The 18,975-nt window shown below is 29.7% G+C and overlaps 2 protein-coding genes across 2 annotated transcripts; both read left to right on the top strand.

Annotated features, from left to right (window-relative positions):
• The first annotated feature begins 2,562 nt into the window (after positions 1-2,562).
• Positions 2,563-5,469, top strand: LOC101215150 (adenylate isopentenyltransferase 5, chloroplastic). Its single transcript, XM_004150272.3, has 2 exons — positions 2,563-2,853; positions 3,979-5,469. Exon 2 carries the CDS (start codon positions 4,021-4,023, stop codon positions 4,999-5,001), a length of 981 nt encoding a protein of 326 aa, XP_004150320.1. The 5' UTR covers positions 2,563-2,853; positions 3,979-4,020; the 3' UTR covers positions 5,002-5,469.
• A 6,535-nt stretch (positions 5,470-12,004) lies between these two features.
• On the top strand, positions 12,005-16,656 carry LOC101215393 (DUF21 domain-containing protein At4g14240). The gene is made up of 13 exons (XM_004150273.3): positions 12,005-12,441; positions 12,646-12,722; positions 12,977-13,060; positions 13,171-13,284; positions 13,805-13,888; positions 13,969-14,040; positions 14,171-14,238; positions 14,656-14,743; positions 14,862-14,935; positions 15,021-15,402; positions 15,489-15,535; positions 15,633-15,708; positions 16,298-16,656. Exons 1-13 carry the CDS (start codon positions 12,201-12,203, stop codon positions 16,379-16,381), a joined length of 1,491 nt encoding a protein of 496 aa, XP_004150321.1. The 5' UTR covers positions 12,005-12,200; the 3' UTR covers positions 16,382-16,656.
• Positions 16,657-18,975: the final 2,319 nt, after the last annotated feature.

Below are 18,975 nucleotides of genomic sequence, written 5' to 3'. Positions count from 1 at the left end.
TTTTTAAAAAAGTCATTTTTCCTTTTAAATTAACTAGAAATATTGAAGGGAGAACCCTACATTTATTTAATTATTTTGAAAAGAAAGATATTTGTAATTTACTTATTTCGAAAAGAAAGATATAGATTTGCATTGAGAGTGGATTTTGAGAGAAAGGTCAAGTGGCACACCATTGTAGATAATGCAATATAGTCTAATAGGATTAATTACCAAATAACTAGAAAATCTAGTGATCCAAATGCCTAGTCTAGAATAAAATAACATATCATGGTCAACTTAAATATAAGTATATAGATTTAGGTATATATCCTCCATCCAGAAGCCAGTCATAATGCTCAAATATGAGTGTAGGAAAAACGTAATTGACCTTCACATGACATTACACAATGAATTTATTTGAATGAGAGGAGTGTAACCATCCAAAGAGAAATGATATTTGGTCATACACACTCTAATGATTAAGTTAAAGAGTAAATATTTTTTAACCAAAATCTTGTTATTTTCTTGACTTTGTTGCTTCTATTCTTATCTTATGTCAACGAGCTTTAAGTCCAAAATTAATCATAACAAATATATTTTTAATTACAATAGTATCTCCCAAATAAAAAGATTTGAAGAGTCATGATTTAAAAAAGAACCATTAACAAAAGTGATTATAAGCATATTAGAATCACTTGATTAATAAAATTTGAATCACAAATATCATGATCGGTAACACTTTCATATGTCAGTAGTAGTACGCATGACAATCTACATGTTATACAATTAAAAAAAGAAAAAAGAAAAAAGAAAAAGAAGAAGAAGATGGATTCTCCTTTTTGTAAAAGAAAAAAAATTTACTAAAAATAAGCTATGTGGCTTTAAATAGTAAAAGTGTTAAGTATTTATTAGGTTGTCTTTTCGGGAAAAAAGAAATATAAAAAAATTTAGGTATCTTAAAAAAAGGACTTTATGAAGAGAAAGTTCTGTTTGCCCCCACTACCTCTTTAAAATGCTATATCATCCCACTACACTTGTACGTAGTGGGTGCCTCTTCTTTTCCTTTTTCTTTTTCTTTTCTTTTCTTTTTTTCTTTTTTTCTTTTTTTCTTTTTTCTTTTTTCTTTTTCTTCCATCTATTTATTTCTTTTTTAATTAAATTATGTGCAAAAGGACTTGAGGAGCAAAAGTTTCCTTTCATTTTTTATTAATATATTTATAACATTTTTTATACTTGAGTTGACCATACCTTCATGTACGGACTAATGGTTACCCCAAAATAAACTTCTTTTTTCTTTTTCTTTCTCAAACAGTCCTTTTCAAAAATGGTTTTTTAATTCTTATCAAATTTTATAGAATTCTTATTTCGGTTAAATTACAAATTTATTCATTGCCACATTTTTTTTAAATAGTAAAATAAATTAAAATATTACAATTACAAATTTATTCAACCTCACATGTTTTTAAAATAGTAAAATAAAATTAAAATATTTATAACTACACTTTGTATATTATTTATAGAAACTAATAGACTTTTACGATTCTATCACTCAATGTCTATCCTTGTACATTATTTGATAGAATTTGAAATTTTGTTAGTATGTCCTTGTACATTATTTGATAGAATTTGAAATTTTGTTAGTATGTTGGAAATATTTTTATCAAATTCACAATATTTTATGAGTTTTTAAATTAAAATTTAATTTTTATAACTTTATAAATGATAATTAGAATAATCAAATTTGTAATTTAGTTATTATTATTTCAAAAATTACAATTTACCAATTAGCAAATTTTTGCCAATATAAACATATTTCTGCCAATATAAAATATGTATTCTCCGTTAAAAGATTAGTTCTAGATTTTATCATACACATTGTTAAAATAAAATAAATAATTTTATTCATGTCGTTTAACTTACATTTTTATATAAAACGTCTACTTATCTAAATATATTAATAAAACAATAATTTAATATCACATCAAGCAAAAAAAATATATATATATTTTTCGATTTTGTCGTAACAGATATTTTTAATAAACCAAACAATAGAGAATTTTCTTTTAAAGAAAAATTAAAATAATTGATGTAGGTTTTAAATTTGAGATATTTCATACACTTACTTACTACAACAAGTATTCTTTTTTAACAATTTCAATTTACGTTTTAATCCTTATTTCATACCATATTTCACCGTGTGATAGATAAATCTATATCTTTAAAATTGAATGTTTAACCTTAAATGAAATTTATAATTTTTTTTAGTACAACATAAACTAGAAGATTTAAATTCGAAACTAAAATTTATCGTTCTCGAGTAGGTACAAATACAAGTTGAATTTAGTTTTATGTTTGACAAACAATGAAAGTTAATTATAATTAAACTTTATCTTTTATAAATAAAACTATTAGTTTAATCATATTATATATATAAAAAAAAAAGATCAAAAGAGAATCTAGATTAAAGAAATGATGGGAATTAAAGTGAAGTTTAGCCATTCCTCATCAACATGTATATATAAATACCCCAAACCAATCTTATCATTGCTTTGTGGAGAGATTTAAGATGAACATCATTTGGTAGGATTGATCATAAACTTTTTTAAAAAAAAATACAAAACAAAAATTGCATATATATATATATATATCATCCCATCTTCAATATTCTTTCTTACTCTACAACCATATCAATATATATATATATATAATAGTTGTAGAGGTTATGACTTTGATAAAACATATACTTCCATTTTCGTAAGTTTTCACTCTATTTTCTCTCTTTTCGCTCTTATCTCTCGCCACCTTTTAGATCGAGGTTCTGTACATACACTTGTATTACGCATCTTCCGACACCAAGTTTTCTTCCATACAAAGGTAAATTTCCCTTCTTCATAACTACTTCAATTTCATGTTTATTTTCATATCTTTTTTTTTTTTGTTATATTGAAGCATTTTAAGATATTATTTAATCTATCACTTAGTTATACTCTCTTAATACTACTTATCTTAGTTACTCATAAAGACATTGTTACCAAGAATAGTGCAAGGTCCAACAAGTAATTCTTGATATTACTTGATGTTAATAATACATTAAAAAAAACCCTTTGTTTTAAATTATAAAATTAAGTGTATTATTATATTTTTGTTAGTGAATTAAAAATAGAAATTTGAAAATAATTTAATGGTAGGATACTGTTCACAAAAGTGAAGCCTATGCTTCCAATTTATCACTATTCAAAATTACATAAGAAGTAATACAAACTCAAATACTTCATATAAAAGTAATTATAATTAATGCATGGGAGCAAGTCATTTTGTTTAATAATTAGTACAAATAAATTCATTATTCACAACACATTAAGTACTACATGACAAAGGAAGTGTGTAAAAAATTGATTTTATGAACTGTGTCGTAAATCATCTTAACAATATTTATTGAGTTGAAAAATGAACCATAACATAAACTATATCTTAATATTACAATAATTATATACTTTCTAATTCTTACCATCAATTACAAGACTATCTTAACAATATTTATTTATTTTAACAAAATCCAATCTTTATTTTTTAAAAAAATTATGATGAAGATAGACGACCATTTCTCGCTCTAGAATGGGTTATTATAGTTCAGTCACTTGATATTAGTCTTTTATCATCATATTAGTCAATTTCTAATATATATAATAATAGTCCACTGTAAAATTATTTGAAAACGTTCATTATCTTTTGGATTGACTAATTGTTATAATCATCATCTCTCATTGCTTGTAATTCAAATTAAAATAATTTGTATTAATTTTAAATACAACTCAAATTCAAATAGTATGCAATCACATGTGAATTTTGTATATAGTAAAGAACAGAGGTAATTAAATTGTCAGCTATTAGTTATTATAATCAACTTATGAACAACCCTACAAGTTCAAACGAATTTTATTATTGTCGTTAATATTATTATTAATATTGTAAATGGTTTGATTTTAATTTTTCTTATAGCAAACTTTGAGAGGATCAATATATTGATCATCAGTTAAAAGAATGAAAATTTCGTTATCGACAAGCTGCAAGCAAATTGCAGTGGAGCCACCGCTAGTAAACTTTCAAGGCACAAACAACACACTGAATTTGGAACCATTTTTCCGGCGAAAAGACAAAGTGGTATTTGTAATGGGAGCTACCGGCACCGGGAAATCACGGTTGGCAATTGATTTAGCCACTCGTTTTCCAGCTGAGATTATAAACTCCGACAAAATCCAAGTCTACAAAGGACTCAAAGTCCTCACCAATAAAGTCACTGAAAAAGAATGTTGTGGCGTCCCACATCACCTCCTTGGAATCGCCGATCCCAATTCAAACTTCACTGTCGCCGACTTCCGCCGCCATGCCTCATCGACGATCAACTCCATTGTTGTAGGAAAACGATGTCTCCCTATTCTGGCCGGCGGCTCCAACTCCTTCATCGAATCTCTTGTAGAGGAGGAGCCTGAGTTTCGTTACCGTTATGATTGTTGCTTCTTATGGGTGGACGTTTCGTTACCCATCCTCAACTCGTTCGTGTCGGAACGTGTTGATCGAATGTTGGAAAATGGATTAGTTAATGAGGTACGAAGTTTATTTGATCCTAATGGATTAGGAAATGATTATGGACATGGAATTCGACGCGCAATTGGAGTTCCGGAACTGGACGCATTTCTACGCGCTGAGATGGATTCTGCCACTGACGATAAAACTCGATCTCGAATCCTTAAGGCGGCCATTTTAAAAATAAAAGAAAATACAATAAAATTGGCGTGTCGTCAACGACAAAAGATTCACCGCCTCCAAAGCAAATGGAGAGGATGGAATAATCTCCACCGTATCGACGCTACTGAAGTGTTCCTACAACTTGACAGCGAAGACTATTCGTCTGATAATGCTTGGGAGACGCTTGTAGTAAAGCCAAGCTTCAAGATCGTTGACCAATTTCTCTCTGAAAATAGTTTCAAACTTACAGAAAAGGTGTTTAGTGCAGTTTTTTGAATAATTCTTTTTCAGTCAATTTAAGAGTATATTACTCATCCAAATGATGGCACGTGACAACAACAGAGACATATCAACATCTTTCTCTGCATTGTGTATTGGAGGAGTTACACTCATCTTTATGCATTCAAATTTAATCATACAAATAAAAGTGTTTGTCATGTACAAACTATATGATAAGATTTGATAATTAGATAAGATGCATGATAATGGTGGTTTTTTTTAGTCTTTAGATATGTTTTGTTATAGAAGTTAAATAAATTAAAAGATAAAGAGTCATTGAGTTTATAGCGTGGAATCTGCACGTGCGGTTACTATCAATAGTTTTTCTTTTCCCACGTGTGTGGAGCTGCTTTGGTGTAGTTGTGTTTGTATTGTAATTTTTGTTTGAAATTTGAGATGGCCACGTGTCTTGATGGATATGGATGATTGGAATAAAATGAAAAAGGAGATTTACTAATTTTGGTATGGAAATTATCTCAACTTCCTTTATTTAGCATTTAACATGTTATTATTACTATTATTTTTATGTAATATGTTATTATTTAAAAAGTCGACCATGGTCAAAAATTGGTCAAAGAATATCGGTAAATTCATTATTTGAAAAAGAGATGAGAACTTAATAGTGTGATGCTTGTCACATACACTTTGATACTTAAGTAAGCGCGCACGTGATGAATTTATAGCAAGTAGAAGACTTTTGTATGTGATTTTTGGGTTTTTCTTCCTCCTATTTATGGAGCTTGTTTGAGTTTAATCATTTTTGTTAGAGTTTTTAAGTTATCCCCTATCTTAGGCATTTTCTTTTCCAGGTTGAAGCCTCCTAGTTTGGATTTTGACCTATTCATTTTTCCTCTCTCCAATACTTTGTTTTGTTATGGACCTTTTCGTTTATCTGTTCCTTAACTTCTTGACCAAACTCTTTATAATTTTATCTCTTACTCCAAATAAATATGAAATTTGATGATAAAATAAGGAAGGAATTGAAAGTTTGAGATTCAATAATTCAAATAAAATTGAAGCACTAATAATAAAGAAAAAAATTGGTCAAATATCTCAAAGAAAACACTAATTTGAAAGTGATTTTTTAAAAGTAAATTGACTGATCGTTTATATACATTTGAGTATACAAATAAGATTAGAAGATTTGAACAACGTATGGAAGATTCAAGATATGCAGTTCATATTAATTATAGTATGGATGAGATATGTGCATATTTTTAGATAGTTATCATACATGTAGTTGACAAATAAATAAGTAATGACTTAAAAGAAACCTTATCGTAACATAAAGAAACTACGAATAAAGAAAACAATCCAATTGCATGAGTAATAATTAAACATAATTGAAGATGAAGATGAAGTGCAACTATAATGAATTGATTAATACCCATGGTGTTTCTTTGATTGGTTTGGATGGAGGAGTTAACTTTTTATAGTGAAATACAAGATAATAAAGATTCTCAAAGCATTATTTTAGGTTAAGATATCAATTATGTAATGCCTAAATTTCAATTTTATTTCTAGCAAATCTATAAACTTTTACAACATTATTAAATATTTGCATCTATTCTACCATATATAATTATATTTTAAAAAATGAAAGTTATATTTTAATGTTGGAATGTTTATTTTTCTTATTATTATTGGCTATATGCAATGTGTAAGGTTGTTAGTGGAGCACAACTGAAAGGGATGGAGACTCCAAAGTCCTGATTCCAACTTTATAATTAAGCAAATGAATGATTATAATAGATCAGTTAGTCACACTAACAAACACATACATATATATTACATTATATTTATATCACATTATATATGATATGATATATATTGTATTACACACATCATAAATTCGTAATCGTCCAACCAAATTGCTTCAAACTATTAACCCACTTTACTAGATTTTAATTTAATTTAATTTAAATCATTAACCCACTTGTTACTTAATTATTGTTTTTTTTTCTCGAAAGAAGTTATTATTATTATTAAATTATAGTTACTGGGTATATTTTATGTTATCAAGATAAGAAAATTCTGTCACGTTGGAAGTAAGAATATACAGCAGTTTATATATATATATATTAGAGACTTGTCATCATTAGATTTTTGTTATTATTTTAGTTAATATCCCCCCCCCCCCCCCCCCCCCCCCCCAAAAAAAAAAAAAATAGTACAAGGTTATTTTATTTATATGTATATATTATTTTTTTTTTTTTGTTGATGGGAAAATAAAATTGTATATTATTGTTTTATTTTAAATGTTTTTGTTCCTTCAAATAGATACTATAATTTTCTTTCGGACCATTTTATTTTAATTGTTTTACTTATCTTTGATATGTATTATATATATATATATATATATGAGAGGATTAAATTTCGAAAAGAATGTATTTCGTGAAACTGAACTTCGATATATTGATGAATATTATGAATATAATGTCTAGTATTTACTCATTTGATGTTTTTTCTCAAATACAATATAACATTTTTAGAACTTTTTGATCTTTAGGATGTTGTAATTGTAAGTTGATTTGAACTTCGATCTTCTAGAATCCAAGGAAAGTTTAATCTTTCAAGTTTTCAATCTTTCAGAATATGTTGATCTCGAGGTTGATACAAACTTGCACGTCTAAAAAGCTTGTAGAAGCGAAGCTTGAATATTCAATTCTTTAGAGTTTCAGTACTTTAGAGCTTCAATTATCCCTTCAACCAAAGACTATTCAAAATGAATGGCAAGGGTCTCTATTTATAGAGAAATTTTATGGACTTTTAGGTGAACTTGAATTTGGGTCTATTTGCTTGTTGGGCTTATACTTGAGCTTATCTGCTTCTTGAACTTGGATTTAAGCTCATTTGTTTGTTGAACCATATTTAATGTGATAATGTAGCATAATTTAATTTGTCAAAATTTATTGCTCAACACACTTTAAATGGTGTATTTTAGAAAAATGGAGTACAAGGACTTTATATATGCATGAAATTAAGATGGATTATTTGGTGGAGGTGGTTAAATGTGAATTGATGCATTTGTTTGCTAAGTCAAATATAGATGCTATTACGAGGGTTCAAGAAAAAGCTTCATAAATACAACTCATGCTCATGTGAGATGTAATTATAGACATTGATCCAAGTGTTTACACATGTACATGTGAATTGATAATTAATCCAAGTGTTTACACATGTAAGTGTGAATTGATCTTGAAAAGATCAAATAGGTTATTAAACTTTTTTGTTGTTTACAGAGGTAGGGTGATTAAGACAAATGGACGAATATTTGAATCTTTAACTTTGAAGTTGACAATACCAACACTACGTCACTCGAATTAGTTTAAATAATTTTTTTTATTAATCTAATTGATTTTTTATATTAGAATTAGCTCAACTCTATGACACCTATATATACTATGATACACGAGATTTTGAGTGGAAATTTCCCTTCTCCTATTTTGGCTCGTGGCATTGAGTTGTGGATACACTAAGGGGCGAGTTCTATCTGGGGCATTATTTTGGGTCGTTTTCCCTTGGCCCATAATAAAGTTTTCATTGCGACCCATATAAGATTAGCCCGTTTACCCAATTTGTAATGATAACTTTTTTAAATCAGCCCTTTTTTGAAAAACAGGTTGTATTGTAATATTTTTGTCTCTCTTTCTATTTTATTGCAAAAAAAAAAAAAAAAAAAAAATTGTCTAATGAATTTTGGGTGGTAATATAAAGAAGATGGAAAAAAAAAATGTTATTTCAGAGTCGGGATGGATCTGTAGTTGAACAATGAACTTATTATTTGTACTGTTGTTGAACAATGTTAGGCAGTTTTTGGAGTTTTGAGAAATTTTCCTATGTCATATCTCATATGATTGAATAGACAAAAACAGCCATATTCCTAATTAATGCTCTTGTTTTGGAAGTTGGATTTCGAACAATAGGTGTCTTCACCTTCAATTATCATCCCATTTTTGTACTTCATTCATAGGTTACCAAATGGGTAGCCCTCTTATGGTTAATAATTTGTATAACAACCTTTTAAAATAATTTTAAATCCACAAAAATTTATTACTATACACTTCTTCTATTACCACTATGACTTACTAATTATAAATTTTATCTAAAATCTGTTATATTTACATTTTTTTTTTATATGGAGATGTTTTAAACCTATTTGTTATATTTATAATCATCCTATCCTTTATAACCACCAAATATCATGCTCTAAATTAACATATTCCAGCACAATTCGTACAAGTGCAATTCACTATATTTTTTCTTCAAATTTTCATTTGTTTCAATTTTACTAAGCTAACAACTTAGTTCTCATATTATTAATTTTTAAAAATTTTTATCAGTGAGTAACAATTTAATCTTTTATTGTTAAAACTTTCATCAAAATTGTATATCAATTTTTAATTATGTAATAATTTAATCTTTATATATATACAGTTTATAAGTACATGTAGTCTCTAATCAAGCCATCAATGTACATGTGCAACATCCATCCTTCACTATTGACATTGATCTTCACTATCAATTTTTTTTTTATATATAATATATATAAAATATTTTATTTAATTCTTAATATGTATACATAATCATTTTAGTTTAGGCAGCTTACTCGTTACTCGCTTGTCCCCAAATTAAACTCTTTGATTTCTTTGATTTTCACTCATAAATATAATTATATTATTTCTCACCTAAATTAAAGTTATTTAACTGCATTCATTTTATTATTTTATTATTTTTATAAAACTTTCAACATTTTTTTTCTTCCTCCTCAACCTCTCCTATGCTATGAGGCAAGTTATTTATTTATTTATTTGTGTTTTTTTTTTGTAAATTTGTTATTTTATTTATATAAATTCATTTTAATATTTAAAATCATCCTTATTTTTTTGGTTTAGTTTTAAAAATTTCTTCTCCTTCAACTTCTGTCTGGCTTCTTCATCAATTTATCTCCTAAATTTTATAATTTATTTTCTTATAAGTTTGTTATTTCATTTTTATGTATTTGGTTTTCATATTTCAAGTCATTTTTTTTATTAGTTAATTTATTTTATACCTATTTTATGGATGGTTGTTAGGTTATTTAAGTTATATTTTTGTTATATGTTAATAACTTTTTAATTTATAAATTTGATAGACGTGTGACAGTATATAATATTGAAGCTTGGCTATTCTTGGTCCAATAATAATTTAAACTTTTATACAAATACATATAAATAGTAAAAATATGAATAAATAACAAATACCTTAAAGATTGAAATTAAAAAACCAATAATACGAATTTAATTTAAAATTGATTGAGAGAAAATTTAAACAAAATATTATATTTGAACAAAAGAAAAAATCATAAAGTTAAAGTATGGTTGACGCGTGTCAGTATCTCGATGTTGATCCGAGGATAGTAAAGGGCCACGTGGAAGCCTCTCTGCGAATACATACCGTTCACCGTCCCTATCACTTAACATTTCCTTGAACTTCTCTAACCCAACAACGTGGCTTCCCGATCCTCTTCTATAACCCCTGATGGATTTTTGTTAAACAATACTTTTCCTTCCTAAAATTTATACTTTAACAAATTAGTTTCTGTATTTTCATCTTTTATATTAATTTATAATAATTCATTTATTGTATTTTTAAATTTGTAAAATTTAAGTTCCAATTCAAAATAATATTTTCAAATTTTGATGTTGATGTTTCTTATTTTATAAAATATTCCATTTCTTTTTTTAGCTTCTCACGTTAGTGATGCAATAAATCTCACTAATTTCTACGACCATTAAATCATTTTTAAATTTGAAGTAATTGAATTACAACACTAAATTCTAACCCAAAAAAAAAAAATCAAACACTAAATTATCATAAGAAAGTTTAGTAATTTTTTTATTTTTACTCGTTATTTTATAAATATTTCATAAAATTGAAACTTTCATCATTCAAACATGGCAAACAATACACAAAATAACCAATAAAAAGAAAAAGTAAGTCGAAAATAAGATTGTATTTATATAAGCGAAATAATTTAAATTCTTTAACTTCATTTTCTTTCAAAGTTGTGTAAAATAACTTATTTCAATGGTTTGTTTTTTGATGAACGATTTTTTAAATTTATATTATATATTTTAGACATATAAAGTGATATAAACATGTAAACCGACCAAGCTTGAGGTTTAAATTAATGTTGTTATTAATTTATGATTTTAGTTAATATATCAACAAAAGTTTAGGAATAAAATATTTTTTAAATAATTATTTATACAAATTTTAGTTAGTGGTATTTTGAGCTTTAATAATATATATATATATAGAGATCGGTTAGGTGATGGAACATAATTAAATAGAAGGAGTGTTGGGATATGTGATTTAGAATAAAATAAAAATTCAATAGTGAAATATAACCATGAGTTTGATATTACAAATTGAGTACAAAACGATCAATCCATACATAAATTTAAGATTGAATTAGGTTACAAAATCATCCTTTACAAGTTGGTATGGATCCTTACAAAGTAGGTTTAATTTAAAAATCAAATATGACTTTTAATATGACTTTTAGCATCTTAAAAGTTAGTTTTGAAAAGAGAATCAAAAACCAAGAAAAAAGGTTTAAACTTTTGAAAAGTTGCAAATATTTTCTAATTCAGCGGATATGGTTTGAAAATACTAAAATTGTAGAGTGATAAAAGGAAAAGTCATTTTTGTGCAAAGGAAAAAAAAGGCCAATTTATTATTTCATTGATGACAATTTTTTGGTTCATTGTCTAATGATAAATGCTAAAATTGATTGATAAGGCTATGGTATAAAATTTAAAATATGTTCTATGTTTCAAATGCCATAATTTTTTATTTTTTTTTAATCTTATTTCATTATAGATTAAATCAATATTGTAAGTAAAATTCACCCTTAGATAGAAAATGAAATTGGTAATAGTTTTATTTTTGAAAAATAAATCTAAATCCAAATACACATATTTATATTGAAAGAGAAAAAATATATAAATTTAGAAGGGAAAAGGCATGAGTATATCTCTATTCCATTTATTTAGACCAAACGAAATAAACTAAAGTACGGCCGCTACCGGGAAATCAACAATCCCGAAACTCCTCCGCCGGACCCCCGCCAAGCCCAGAGAAGAGAGAGGGGAGAGATATTACATAGAGAGAATAAGGGAGGAAGAAGGAGAATCCGAACAACATTAACGATGCATTTTATAAATGCGGTGATGTTGACTCGAATGCTAACCCGGAATTCGGGTCTTCAATCGGACGCCGGTGAAATTCCGTTCGGATCGCTCTTGTGGTTCACCTACGCTGGGATCTCTTGTGTCTTTGTTCTATTTGCTGGAATCATGTCCGGTTTAACCCTTGGTCTCATGTCTCTTGGTCTTGTCGACCTCGAAATTCTTCAACGCAGTGGCACCGCTGTGGAGAAGAAACAAGCTGGTTTGTTTTTTTCAATCTGTAGTTCTAATTCTTCGATTGCCAATTCCCTTGGTATTCGATTAGTAGTAAAATGGAATTTGGAATATAGCGTCTCTGCGTTTGGAGTTAATTCATGATTGTGCTTCTGGCTTGCATCACTTTGCTGTTTACGATTGTGATTGTGCTTATTCTAATTTGTTACGAATTGCAATTGTTTGCATTCAGCGGCTATACTACCAGTGGTTCAAAAGCAGCATCAGCTTCTTGTTACGTTGCTATTATGCAATGCCGTTGCAATGGAGGTAATTGAATTGATTGGATCCGGAGCCCCCCCTTTTCTACAATGCATACAGAACAGGGACGTTTTCCATTTCTTTCGAAATGAGGATGACATTTAGGGGGAGAAATTAGTACTAGAAATTATGGGTTTTATCTTTGAGATTTTTCAGTTGAACGACAAATATTTGTCATTTCTCAATGTATTCGTCGCTGTATTTTGGATACCTGTATTGAATTTTGTATAGCTTCTCACTGTTTTGACATTTGCTACCTGCAGGCACTTCCTATATACTTGGATAAACTTTTTAATCAGTATGTTGCTATAATTCTCTCTGTGACATTTGTATTGGCATTTGGAGAGGTATGGTGCTTTTTTATGGTTATAGTTTGTTCTGGTTTTTCCCTTAATCCTGCTAATTGTATATGAATGACTTATGCTGTTTTGTTTGGAATTCTTTCTGTTACTTCTAGGTTATACCACAAGCGATATGCACCCGGTATGGTCTTGCTGTAGGTGCCAATTTTGTGTGCCTTGTACGAATTTTGATGGTTATTTGCTACCCAATTGCTTATCCCATTGGGAAGGTAATTTTTTAAGTATGTTGTTACTTTGGCTTTGTAGTAAGCATGTGAGTTAGCAGTTACTTAATTTTAGCTGTTGCCACTGGAATTGGGATCCTCGAAGATTCTTTTAAAATTATCACAGGGTTTTGCAAGCCAACAGCTTCGGGTGACTATGCCTTGATTTTAGCTAGTTGTTTGAAAGGTTCCTTGCATGCTAAACTTCTTTTCTTGTAGAATAATATCCAGCAGGCTTCCTGTTGCTGTATGTACGTCTTTCAAATTTTTTATGTGAATGATAGCACCATTACAAAGTTGTTTTCCATCCTCATTTTTCTTGTCTATTGGGTCATTAGGGGGATAAGGAGGCATTTCTGGATCGTTTTACTGAAATGAATAAAGACTGTCAGGGAAAAGTGCTTTGTTTTCCGAGTCCTATTTCACAAATGTTGGCTGTTTCCTATTATCTTACCTTGCCGTTACTTGGTCCTCTCCTTCATTTACGCTGACTACTAAAGCCAATTAAAATTCTCTTGCACTTCAGATTCTCGACTGTTTGCTGGGACACAACGAGGCATTGTTTAGGCGTGCACAATTAAAAGCTCTTGTCTCCATCCACAGTTTAGAGGTGTGTGAATAATTTTGCCGCAAAATGATATAAATTCCAGTCATCTTTTTTCCCTCTTAAATCTTACTACTTGTTTATAGGCTGGAAAGGGTGGTGAACTCACCCATGATGAAACAACAATCATTAGTGGTGCGTTAGATTTGACGGAAAAGGTAATGGCTGCAATGCCATCAACTTGCTGTCTAACTTTTACTTCTGTTGGACACCACCCACCCCCACCCCCTCATGTTTCCAAATAACCTATTTTGAATCTCGGTGGTCTTTCTTATCTAATTTGAACAGACGGCTGAGGAGGCAATGACACCTATTGAATCAACTTTTTCCTTGGATGTAAATTCAAAATTGGACTGGTAAGGCTGCTTTCATGTTACTGGCACTCACCAATTTCTAAACTTCCTTATTTTGAGAGTGGAGACTGCTGAAAGATCTACCTTTTGAAATTAGCTCTTACCATGGTCTTTATAAATTAGTTGGTAGTATTTAAGTTTAATGATTCCGTTGGAATGAATATTGTGGTGCACCGGCTGTTGAGTAGCTGGTTAAAAATGTTCTTTCATTCTTGTTTCTTGCTCATTTTCCAGTCATTTGAGGGGCACATGCGTTAATATCTAGATTTAATTTGAATTCTAATCTCTACCTTTTACACTAAACATATTTTTTGGAATGCGTTTCTTCACTTTGTAGTCTGTAAGGATAATTTAGAAAGTCATTTGCAAAGCTTTTATTTGTGTGCATTGACTCACCCTTTCCTTGAACTACTAACTCAGGGAAGCCATGGGAAAAATTCTTGCTCGTGGTCATAGTCGAGTTCCTGTTTATTCTGGGAATCCAAAAAATATCATAGGGCTTCTACTGGTGGGTTTTGCAATTATCTTCCACAAAGAACTTCCCCATTTGAGATATTGGGTGTTTTTCTTTACTGCCTACTGTTTTCTTCATTTTTTTTACTCTTACTATACCTGCGTGGAATCAGGTGAAAAGTCTTTTAACAGTACGACCTGAAACGGAGACCCCAGTCAGTGCTGTTTCAATTCGGAGGATTCCAAGGTGCATTTTCTATTCTACCGTTCTCCAGTGCTGCCCCCCTGCCCCGATTTTCCAAAAGCACTTTTAAATTGTAACTTAATTGCAGGGTTCCTTCGGACATGCCTCTTTATGATATATTGAACGAGTTTCAGAAAGGGAGTAGTCACATGGCTGCTGTTGTGAAAGTAAAAGGCAAAAACAAGGCTCTTCCTCCCACATTGGATGGAGAAGAATTTGAGGACAACAAAGCCTCAGGCACGGAATCCCAACTGACAGCTCCTTTACTACGTAAACATGATGAGAATTCAGATAGTGTAGTCCTTGATATTGATAGAACTTCAAAGACCTCTGTTATAAGTAGGCAACCTTCTTACCGACGCAATGATGCTTCTTCTATAAATGGGCCAAGCCATTCATCAGAGGACATAGAAGATGGTGAAGTTATTGGTATCATCACCCTTGAAGATGTATTCGAAGAGCTTTTGCAGGCAAACAATCATCTCCCTCATCTTTTTGGAATCATGATGTTACCTATAATTTTAACCTATGCTGTAACATTTTTCTATTGATGCAGGAGGAGATTGTTGATGAAACAGATGAGTATGTTGATGTTCACAAAAGGTACTGCGGAGTTAATGCTTCTAATTAGTTCATTTAAACTTTCAACACGACATATTAAATGCTATTGTTTCGTTTATTCCAATTATACTTCTTGCAGAATTCGTGTAGCTGCAGCTGCTGCTGCTTCCTCTATGGCAAGAGCTCCATCAATTAGGAGATTAACTGCACAGAAGGTACAAATGTTTCGTCTCATTTATAAATTTCCAAGTATCTTTACCTATGAGAGATTTCACGGTAAATGGTGAGGAAGAGTCAATAGTCCTCCCCAAAGAATTGGGAACAAAAACGAAATTTGACAGAGAACGACTGTGTTAAGGAAGTCCACTCAACAGTTTCAGGCTCATTAAGATTGCGACGAAGATGCAAGTTCCAAGCCTCAGAATCACCAACCTACCAAACCTCAACCACTTCAATATCAGGAAAACAGACAAGCAGAACCAAATGAGGAAAAGCCTCGAAAAGTGCACCACATGAGCCAATGATCCTTCCAGAAAGAAATAGTAGAACCCATGCCAAGGCAACACTGATTACGGGTAGCAATGAGATCAATTGTCTCAAAACCTTTGGCCTTGAAATTTGATTACAAACAAAAATAAAAGAACAAAGAGCAAAAGATTTACATACTCTATAGACCTATTTGAATTTACTTTCTAAGTATTTATAAACAATTTTTTCTGCACTGACTGGATATCAGTTCTTACATTTCTAAGTTCTTTTTATTAATTATTGAATGCTAATATATGATTCTTTTGTAATTCCCAGGGAGGTCAACATCAAACCAAGCAGGCCCAAACACCAAAGAAGTCTACTGAGGAACTGTTAGGAACCTCTAATAACAAGTCTTGAAAGTGTTTAAAATAGTAAAAACAAAATTCAGAGCTCAAGTTTCAACTGACAAATCCCCCCCAACAGCAAAAAAAAAACAGAAAAGAAAAGAAAACGCTCAGGTAAACAAACTACAAGCTTAAAATGAAGCCTACCATGTATGTAAAATTTGAGACTTTTAGACCATTTAAGTGGAACTGATAGTGTTATTATATGTTGGAATCACCAAATTTTGTCCCCCATTTACTGTCCTTTTAAATATTTCTTTCTTGAAATCCCAGTAATCATTTTTTATCCCTTTTTTTGTACGATGTCTATTTCATTTTATTATTTAGAGCTATTAGAATATGAACATCACCACCTCCTGAACCCACACACTTTGCACACTCAATATATTCTTTTTCTTCAAATTAATTAAAATGCCATGTTATTATTTAAAATAATTAAAATTACTTTAGGGACATTTTCAATACTTTTAAGAAAAAAAAATCAAAGAAAGCAAACTTACTATCGGTGGTGCTAAATTTTCAAATATTGTTACTTACCTTTTTTTTTTTTTAATATTAGATTTAATGGTTTTTTTTTTTTTTTTATGGAGGGACCTTTTAAATTCTTTCTTCAAAACTTAGGGACCAAACGGTGATCAATGGTAAACACATAGATCAAATGTGCCTATTTATCTAAACTCAGGACTAAAAATGTATTTTTTTTTTTCTTTTTTAAGACTATTGTGATTTGTAACGTAGATATACCTTAATCTCGTTCAAGCTTAAAGATTTTCTCCTTCCCTTTTGATAATAGATAATCTAACTCTTTTTCTAGTTCTTTAGCAGGATTGAGCCAATAAATATGATGTCACTTATATTTATCATCAAAACAAAACTAGAAGAAGAAGTTAGGATGATGTATTTATTTAAAACAATTGCAAGAAAAAGTAGAAAATTTTGTTGGATCATGTTTTTGGCATATCACTAATTATGCAGAGAAAAAAATGATGAATGAAAAGGAAGAAAGTTTGATTCTCAGATGAAATAAATGTATGAAGAAAAAGAAAATGTATTTTAGTTTCTTTGGTCCCTTTTTGTAATTTAGTTTCATTGGCCTCTCTCTTCCTATCTTCACATGAATTTTTGTGGACTATGGTAAAATAGTCTCCAACTTTCTTACTATTCTTTCATACGATTACATTACACAGTCAAAGGCTCCAAATTGTTCGATCAAACATTATTTCGACATGTCGGTGATTTATTAAACATTTTTACTTTCTTCATTATATTTGATTTGTCTTTACAATTTCCCTTCCCATTTTGTCTGATTCAACTAAAGTTTTGACAAACCCACATGAAACTTGTCTCCCCCTACCTCCCTCAATCATTCATTCTCATATACATTACCCAATCTCATCTCTTTCACCCTCTCCATCCACCACCCAAAATTATCCAACCTGTATAAGCCGCCATAATATCATTCTTTGGGATGACTTCCAATTATTCATGTAATCTCATCTCCAAAATCATCATCTAAATCTACTAATTATATCTCATCACCATCCTCTTAATTCTTTCTACAATCACATTTCAATAATGTCTTACTTCCATACCAAAACTTTTAAAAGCTAGCCTCTTTTTTGTGAACAAAATATATTTTTAGTTCCTTCAACCTCATTAATGTGCCCAATGGTTCTAAAACATAACAAGTATTTGATCATAAACATCTTTATTATAAATTATTTTCCTTCAACAATTTCCAAATCTCATTTCAACCGATGTGGTCAATAAGATAACTGTTTTATATGCTAAATAAACCAACAATTGGATTATACATAACTATACTTGTATCAATTTTGCACTTGAACTAGTTGATGTACGCGTGGATGAAATAAATGTTGTAATTCTTCTAATCTCATGCCAAATAATCTATAGAACTTACCAACGACGTCACATGCCCATCTACATTATAACTTACTTTCATCGATTCATCATTCGAACAAGAAACATGATCAATGGTATGTAATGCATTATTATCCAAAACAATGAACACTCAGATTCAATACTTTTTTTGCGAGGACTACATCGTATTTCTATCTAAACAAGATCTCGAGCTTCAGAGATCAAAAGAAAAAGAGAAGAAAAAAAAAAAAAAAGAAACCCTTAAATGAAAGTAAAAGTACAAGTGTTGGTTGATGTATGAAGAGAGTACTTATGTCTACAAAGAAGCATTGAAATGCAAACCCTCATAATATAGAGCTTCCCTTTCTGTTGTCTCGCCATTTGCTTCCACTTTGCAAATCTCTTTCCCATCATAATAACAACAACAACAATAAAGAACTCTAAGATTGTATAGGATCACTTCTCCATTTCCCAACAAATAACCCAAATGCCTGAATTTATACATAATTCTTCTTCTTCTTCTCTCTCTTTCTTTTCAATGAGATCTTCTGTTTCTGATTTATTTTTTTTAATTTTTTTTTTTAAAAATTCATCTGAGTTGAGAGAGAGAGCCTTTTATTATTGTTGTTAGCTGTAGGGACTAACTTTTTCTTCAACTTCACGTGGCTTTTTCTTTCTATCTCTGTATAAATTTCAACTTAAACCTCATTTTCAGATAAATCTTGC

The sequence above is a fragment of the Cucumis sativus genome, chromosome 6 (assembly GCF_000004075.3).
Source record: "Cucumis sativus cultivar 9930 chromosome 6, Cucumber_9930_V3, whole genome shotgun sequence".
NCBI lineage: Eukaryota > Viridiplantae > Streptophyta > Magnoliopsida > Cucurbitales > Cucurbitaceae > Cucumis > Cucumis sativus.
This window is presented reverse-complemented; position numbering and strand designations above follow the sequence as displayed.